Genomic DNA, 8,294 nt, shown 5'->3' with positions numbered 1-8,294 from the left:
GCTCCCTGGCGACCTGAACAGGTGAGATTACCTATTTGAAATGCTCATCGAAAGGGCAACATCTTTGCAGCCAACATATGCATACAAAGCACAACATATTAGATCCTGTGATTGCCCTTCCTTCCACTTTCTCTTCCACTTAGTGCCTTCCAAAACTTGCTCCCTTCCTCCCGAGGCAAACACTCTGAATAACACTACAGAGCCTCAAATGGATGATATATATAAAACCAGGGATGACTGAATCACAACACTTACGCTACTCCTAAAAACCAAGGCCCCCTCAGGGCTACAGCAAACCTACAGTCCAGAGCCAGGAGTCTCTACCGATCCTGGAAAACAGCTCTGACTGGGTCACTTAACACAGCTAAGCCCACAACCAGATTCAAAATGTTGGCACCCATTATCTAGATTCTAATGGATATTACTGAGCCAGTCCAGAGATGGGCTGGCTGCAAGCTGGGCGTTTTAATGACTTGCACTCCAATCAGAAGTTGATAAAGGTGGGTCGCCTCCAAACACTGCTTCATCTTTTCTCATAGACACAGGTTGGATTCAGAGGATATGGTCTTTAGCCAGCACAGAGACGGAAAACAACGCACAAATCAATAGAAAAAAATAACTTCTTTTTATTTACAAAAAAAAAAATCCAAATATTGGATGCTGTAAACAAAATTCACAATCTGTTCCCTCTAGCACTGATTCAAATAAGTCAGTTTTTAAGAGTCCATTCTCCAGCAACTCCTTTTCTGCCTGTGACACAGACTAAAGTGAAAGTATTCCAAAAGAGTGACCCCAGGTGCGGCGTGCTGCCATCAGGGCCTCTTGGAGCAGGCGATGGTTGTAGAGAGGTCGGAGAGAGAGACAGCCAGCGGGCAGAGCATCCTCCATTCTGCAAGGATTTGCAGCCAGTCTCGCCAAGTTACTTGACATCTTCCAACTTTGTACTGTGACCATGGACTTTGTTAACAAGCCATTATTACGACAAAGTATTACACAGAGATTCTTTCTTAGCGCTGAAAAGGCTATACTATAAGAGATCATAAAGAAATACTATATTCCAACAGGTGATATATATGAAATTACTTTTTTTTTTTTGGTTTCATCTAACACACGCTGTCTTCAAACAACAAAAAAGCCTACTTTCGAACTGCTGACAGCTTTTAACATAATACATTTCATTTACAAAATAGTTCACAATATTTATTTGACAAGCATCGCAATGAAAACAACTTGACGCACAATAAGGCAACCCACGATCAGCAAACAGAAAGGGGTGGCAAAAAAACGGTATGTTCACTTTTCTTGGCGTTTCCTCCTTGGCTTGGCTTACAGACATTCTTCCATCCTTGCAATTTTGGAGCCACGTTAAAACAATCCACCCAATATGAAAGTGAGCAAACACTTGATCCCGTTTCTGGAAGGGAAAAGTCCATCTTGATGTAGGACGTCTTGAGGCAACGAGATTTTACTGCAAATGAAGTCAACTTGTTAAAAGGGCACTGTCACAGGTGAAGTGTTCCCTGACATGCCAGGCTGAACAGGTGAGAAGAGACTCCAGAAGATAAAAAACTTCTTCCTGCTTTAAAGTAACAGCACACTCGACCAGATAAACACAAAGGTAAGCAAATCACAGGCACTAATCAGGAATTGAGAGCTGTCCTTTTCTCTGACCTATGAGACACGGCTCTCTCTCACCAGACATTCAAATGTTTAGGCCACACATCCACAAAGAGAGACATATATTCCACTGTTTGTTCAACTACACGTGCACAAGACTATAGTACATACAAAAGGGAAATAAATTATATAAATCTTAAATGCTGAAGGTTGTCTTGAGTACAGCCTGTTCTATCTGAATGCCAGGTGCTGGCATTTCCAACTATGCTACCAGCCCCAGAGTAAGCAAGAAAAGAACATAAACATCTGAGAAAACAAATGAAAAGCGTATTTTCCAAGAAGGCCCCTCCAAACAAAAATCTGTGTCATAAAATAACACCAGGTTGTTGCTACGGCAGAGCCAGAGACCTCCAGATTCTTTCTGAAATAGTGGACGACTCATCAGTCAAGAGTTAGGATGAGAAGGAAGAAGGCAGATCACCAGCTACTCCTCCTCTGTTCCCGAGGGTTCCCTTAGTTTTCTTTTAGGAAACATCCGAACAGGTAAGGAGGCGGAGCTCTGGCTGCTGACAGTTAAGTATCAGGCTTAATCTGCAAATGGAATATTTCCTGGGAATTTACAATGAATTTTTCAAACCCAGGGCTGGAGTGAGGGAGTCTGAGCCAACATGGGAGAAGAAAGAGTTCCTTACGTAACAGTGAGTGGCAGTGCAGTAGCTGTTACAGCTCGGACAGAATTCACAGGGACGCTGCTACGACAAACCCATCAAGTTCTGGTTAAGGCTTCAAAGAAAGATGCACAAGAAAGGTAGTGCGGGTGGATTAAACCAGCATTGAGCATCTGAGGGATGACCAGATAACAAATAAATTACACTGCCAACAGGATGATGCTAGTCTCTTCCCCAATCCCTCTTTAACTGATGACAAAAATCTGGTTGACTCTTCACAGGAACGATCAGAGTAAGCAGTCATCCACTAGACTTGGTAGGGGTTGTGTAGCTGTTTCACAATACAAAGGGAAGGTTGTCGGGTGTTAGATTTGTTTTTAACAAATACATTTTCAAAGACCAGTGTCCAAAGGAATTAAGGGCTGAGAGAAGGGATGGGTTTGGGATTAGCTGTCACTGAACGTTTGAAACAGTAATTCCGGTTCATTTCACAAAGGTGTAACTGGTCTCTTGGGAAACAGAAAATAAAGTTGGATCTGATTGAATGCAAAGTGAGTGAATTTAAAGTACAGTACTAAATACTTAAATGCAGTGTGACAAACAGGTCAAAGATGTTTCATATTGGCATGAATTTATAAAATTTTATATATAATATATATTTCATATATAAATTTTAAGTAATCGTGCAAATACTCTTTAAAAAGGGTCATTTCACATTTACTAAATTCTAGTGGTCCTGGAATGCACAATGCATTCATTTAAAAATTCATTTAAATATTAATAAGTAGTGTTCAGATCACCAGAAATTCTTTTTAGCAGTCAGGGATTTAAACAGACTATCGCTGATCCATGATCCACTGGATTATACACCATGGGGGTATGCAAGTATTACTAAAAGTAAAAGGGTTCAAACTATCAAAATGGCAGTTTAGTGTAAAAAACGAGTGCTCTGCCCAACAAATATTCTCCCATTTGTGGAATTCTATGACTCACCAAAAAAAAAAAAAAAAAAAAAAGGAAAAAAAACTCACTAAAAATGTATAATCTCTGCTCTTCCTATCAAATATATTAATTGTTTTCCTCCTTCATTCGCTTTAATTTTTTTAGATGTGGGTTTTAATTCATCACTGCAATATGCCCACGTCTCATGTCATCCTGTTGAAAACATAAAAGCACACAGTATTTAAACATTTCCTATATGCTACATTTTTCTAGACCATAATCAATGTATTGTGTGTATATACACATATCACAAATATGTATATATATACACATAATATACACACACATACACATGTACCTAGGATAATATCACACCAACAAGGTTAATTTTATACAAGTATTTGTCAAGAAAAAATAGGGCATCTCCTCCACCATTCACAAGCTTATGTGTTGTTTTATTTTCTTCTTGAGTCCCTGATAAAATAGTCATTAAACCATAAAATTTCTCCACTTCAAATTTTCAGAAGGCAACAGGCACTTTGATGTATATTGGTGTGTAACAAATATAGTAACTCTTTATATATTCTATTTCTTTTCTACTTGGGTATTTTTATCTGTTAAATCTTTGGTCCTTGAGCATACTTTCTTTGCTACAGCTGTTTTTGCTTGCATTTTCACATTTAAAAAATGCGAGCTATGCACGCAGCTGGAAATAATGGATTGTGTCATCATAAGTTCTGCTGTTTGTTATGAGAATTGCACCCTACTACTGCTCATTCAGAGCAAGCCATTTCTATTAGCGCAATGGGAGAGTTCCACAGAAAGCACTTGCTACAAGCCTCAGATAGTAATCCCAATGTTGGAGTCCCCCTTCCTCCTGTACAGTTGTTACTATCTGAACTCCTGAATTGATAATTTCGTTGGAGTGAGACCCTTTTTTCCTCTGTATTTTCCCTTTTGTGAATTCCGTCTTATAAGAAACTCTCCACTTGTCTTTTTTTCCTATGGCAAAGCTATGGGAGCAGGTACTGCAAACCCATATTGTCATCAAGCTTTTTTTCTCTTGTTATTTTAGGAGAACCTGGTTGTTTTTAATGACAGGTCTCTTTTGTTTCAGGACAGAATCCAGTTGGGTAGGAGAATGAGGGAAGGTTGGCGGTGGTGGTGGGGCGGGTTATTTTGAGATCATGCTCCCATACCTAGGAAAAGATCCACAAGCTTTGCCAAGTTTAAAACCAGGAGCAGATCATCATTGCACAAAACATATCCCTAATCATGGCTCGGTCACTCAGCCTTTTTCTTTTTTTTTTTTTTTTTTCCTATCTTGTCTGAAATGGCTTCCCCACAGGACACTTTTAAATGATTCCTAATTGCAAGGTAGCCAAGTAGAGTATGTCTGTTGCTGGCATGTGAACACTGGCTGGACCTGTGCAATGTAGTAATTGCTAAAGTTGGCATCTGCTACATACGGGGCTGGCTGGTAATAGCAAGTGACATTAGCCACGTTAGGGATGACATTTTGGTCAGCTAGCACCCGGATAGCCAGCATTGTGATCAGGTTTAAAGTCTGTCTTCTTTCATGTCCCATCAGGCACACGGTACTCTCATTCACCACTCCATGAAGGGTCATGAGATAGTCATACTTGCGGTCTTCCAAGCCCACGAAGTGGTTCTGCAAATAGGACTCCAGTTTTCTCTGCTGCTCTCCAATGTCTGAGAAATCGATGAAAAATCTAGAACACATATACCTCTGAAGGGTCTTGATCTCATCAGAGGCGGGCCTAAAGCCCCTCACTAAGAGGTTGCAGTACTTAAGCAGGCCTCCCCCTCTGATTTCCTCCGGGTTCCGGGTGGCAATGATCTTGTTACAAAGGTGATCAAAGGCTTCGTGGAAATCGCCATAGACGCTCTCCCCGATTATTGTGGGGTGAAACGTTTCAGTCATTGGGTTCTCTGAACATTCGTAAAAGAGGAGAAGAGAGTCTAATTTGATTTGAAAAGAATCTACACTAAATTCAAACTGCCTCCGGAGGGAATCCACAAATTTCAGTTCCACATTTTTGCCACTGTTGTTTGACAGGGATATAAGACTCCATCGGTCAGAGTCATTGCACACTTTAACCATTTTCTGCACATAAGCTTCCTACAATTTAAAAGACAAAACAAGAAGATGAGCAAACCTAGAAAAAAATAATCAATAAATAAGTACATCCTCGTCACAGCTGAGAATTATTTTGCTCCTTCCCTTTTGTTTTGTCAGGTTTCAGCAAAACACTACCTGCAGGCTTAAACATTAAACATAAACAGTCTTCTCAAAACAACAACAACAAAAAGAAATACATTTAACGAGTGGTTTTGCCGTCTGGGAAAGAGAGTAGAAATAATGGTGTGAGGCTTTTGGCAGACATAGCGCAGTACTAGGAGGTTCTGTTGTCATGCCTGACTTTCAAAATGTTATTTTTTGAGAATGATCTTATAGGTACAATATTCACACAATATCACCACAATATTCAAAAGACAGAAGGGCCTACAGGGAAAAGCTAGTCTGCCTCTCACCCTAGTCCCTAGTCACCTAGTTCCCCTCCTGCTAAGGGAACCGATAGGATTTGTATCTTGACGGTCCCGCCAGGGCTCCTGCAGTTAAAATCAAATATGAACAAAATTAAGACATTCTAGAAGGCTGGTTCCTCGGATAATTTTACCTAATTGTATAAAACGAGCTTTGGACCAAAGTGGGGAGGAGGGGACCCATTATATCCTGAACACATGAACCAACCTGGAAAAGCACCATATATATGCTTAACACACGGCGTCACGTGAAGGCAGCTAGGAAATCTATTCACATTCTCCAAAACAATAATAAGAACATTGACTAGCCTCTGCTGCAGGCTGCTCTTTTCCCAGAGACTAAATCATCAAATGACTCAAAAAAAAAAAAAAGAAAGGTTCACATCATTTCACTCTTCCATTTATCAGAATCTCCTCTGGACACGACTCAATAAAGGAAAGCCAAGAGTTAAAAAATGAGAAGGAAGAGAAGGCAGGGCAGAGGAGGAAGCAGAAGACTTGGAAGCTGAAGCAGCTTAAACACTCAACACAGTCCACGCACCTTGGTTTCCTCAGGAAAAAACTCAAAAGCAAAATCAGCCAGGGCGCCCACCTGGGTCCGGGCCGCGGACGTGCGCCCCTCTGCCCGCCGCGCCGCCCCCGCGCCCGGCCCGCCGCCGCCCCCGGCCCCTCTCGGGAGCTTTACCTTGAGTGTGAGTGGTGTGATCTTCTCTTTGTTCACCCCTTCGGGTAAGAAGTCCAACAGGCAGTCCAGCACGACGTCCTTCACAGTCTGAAACTCCTCTTCCCCGCGCAGGTCGGCGCAGAAGATGAGGTCCAGATCCTTGTAGCCCAGGCCGCTGTCCTGGTGCAGGACGTGGCTGGCGGCCGAGCCGTTGAGGCGCACGTCGCGGACGCCGATGCGCTTCTCGGCCAGGCGCCGCCGCACCACCTTCACGATCAGGCTGGGCTGCAGCTCGAGCGTGGGGAAGTTGCCGCGCCCGTGGATCGGGATGGTCTCGCTCAGGATGCCGTCCAGCCGCTGCACTTGCTCCCAGTTCAGCACGTTGCAGTGCGCCGTGGGGCTTTCGCAATAGTCCAAGCAGTGCCCGCCGCCGCCGCCGCCGCCGCCGAAGTCGCCGCCGCTAAAGTCTCCGGCCAGGGGGATGTAAGGGCCGCCGGCCAGCTCGTCCTCAGCCATGGCAAAGTACCCTTCGCCTTCCGCCATGAAGTGCCCGCCGAACGCCACTGGGCCCTGGTCGGTCCTAAAAGAGAACAGAGGGAAGGAGCGCGCTGAGACGCGCGGCGGACAGGCGGACAGGCGGACAGGGGCCCGAGGAGTAAGGAGCGCGCCCCCTCCCCGCTTCGCCCCCCGCCTCAGGGGCTCCCCGGAGACTCTCCCTCCCCAGGCCCCCGCGGCCTCCGGCCCGCGCGCGCCGCGCCCCGCAGAGCAGCCCCGCACCAAAAGTATCTCTGATGCATCTGGAAAGCGCAAGCGAGAGTCCCGTCTGTGTCACCTGGAGGCGGCCGCCCCTTCTAGGAGCGCGGCGAGCGAGGAACTGCGAGGCGGCAACACTTCAGGAGCCGCGAGTGCGCTCCCGGCAGCGGCGAGCGACTTAGTCCTTCCCAGACCCCCGCAGCCCGCGCCGGCCACTCCCGCCCCTCACCCCGCCCGCGCCGCCTCAGCCGCGGTGGTCCCGGAGGTGGCGGCTCCTGCTGCCGCCGCCGCCGCCGCCGCCGCACACACTCCCGTCTCTGGAGCTTTAGCAGTTGTGCGGGAGAAATGTCCTCAGTACTTTTTTTATACCGGGGCCTCTCTGCGCTTCCGGGGCCCGGCGCCGCACGCTCGCCACACCCTCCTCATCTGCATAGGGCGCCGCCCCCACCCGCCCCGCGGCCGGAGCCCTTGCGGAGCCTAGCGCTGCAGCGGCGGGCCCGGTCCCCGGAGCGGGAAGTCGGCCGCGATTCCCTTGTGCACTGATGTGCGTAGACATATATTTGATGTATGGACCCCCCACACACCCCGCCCCTCTTATTCTTCCCTCCAACGACGAAACACTTCCGATGCCTCAAGTGTTCTAAATGGCCCTCACAACTGGTTCCCGGCTAAAGTCGCGCAACTGCAGCAACTTCCAACATAAAATTCTCGCCGTTTATGGCGCGTCATTGTAGCTTAATGACGGGGCTCCAGAGATTCTTTCGACCCCCCCCCTTTTAAACTGTGTGGTGTAGGGCTAGGCCGTTTACTCCGTTAATAAACCGGGCCTCAGAGTGAACTAAAGCGTCCACTTCCCCGTGCCAATCAGGCGCCACGCGTAAGGGGCAGGGGAAGCTCCCCAGGTTTCGATTCTCGAAATCTCGGGCGGCGCGGGGAACTCCGGGCGAGCCCACGGAGCGCGGGGGCGGGGCCGAGCGTGAGTCCGTCTCCCGCGCACGGGCGGCTCGGGGCGGCCGGGGGCGCGGCGCGCGTCCCCGACCGGACGCCCCGGCGCATTGGGCAGCCCGGCGGGCGCGCGGCCG

At 46.8% G+C, this 8,294-nt stretch overlaps 1 protein-coding gene across 4 annotated transcripts; it reads right to left on the bottom strand.

The window, feature by feature from the left end:
• Positions 1-602: 602 nt before the first annotated feature.
• On the bottom strand, positions 603-7,422 carry TENT5A (terminal nucleotidyltransferase 5A). Of its 4 annotated transcripts, none has more exons than XM_060167766.1 (4): positions 7,237-7,415; positions 6,481-7,039; positions 4,871-5,370; positions 603-1,468 (listed from the first exon to the last, which is right to left on the bottom strand). In XM_060167766.1, the coding sequence occupies exons 1-4, from the start codon at positions 7,254-7,256 to the stop codon at positions 1,366-1,368; spliced, it is 1,182 nt and encodes a 393-aa protein (XP_060023749.1). In that variant the 5' UTR covers positions 7,257-7,415; the 3' UTR covers positions 603-1,365. The 4 variants fall into 4 exon arrangements, with proteins under 4 accessions (XP_060023749.1, XP_060023748.1, XP_060023747.1 ...); XM_060167767.1 differs by lacking the exon at positions 603-1,468 and adding an exon at positions 3,336-3,440; XM_060167765.1 differs by lacking the exon at positions 603-1,468 and having other exon boundaries at positions 3,318-5,370; positions 7,292-7,422.
• Between the last annotated feature and the right edge of the window lie 872 nt (positions 7,423-8,294).

Source organism: Lagenorhynchus albirostris, chromosome 12, assembly GCF_949774975.1.
Source record: "Lagenorhynchus albirostris chromosome 12, mLagAlb1.1, whole genome shotgun sequence".
NCBI lineage: Eukaryota > Metazoa > Chordata > Mammalia > Artiodactyla > Delphinidae > Lagenorhynchus > Lagenorhynchus albirostris.
The sequence above is the reverse complement of the archived record's forward strand: the minus strand, read 5'-3'. Positions and strand labels throughout refer to the sequence as shown.

Coding starts and splice junctions, on each gene's coding strand:
- TENT5A (XM_060167764.1), bottom strand. CDS start 7,256: ATGCATCAGAGATACTTTTG. Junction 7,040..7,236: donor ATGCATCAGAGATACTTTTG/GTGCGGGGCTGC, acceptor GTTCTCTTTTAG/GACCGACCAGGGCCCAGTGG. Junction 5,371..6,480: donor TCACACCACTCACACTCAAG/GTAAAGCTCCCG, acceptor TTTAAATTGTAG/GAAGCTTATGTGCAGAAAAT.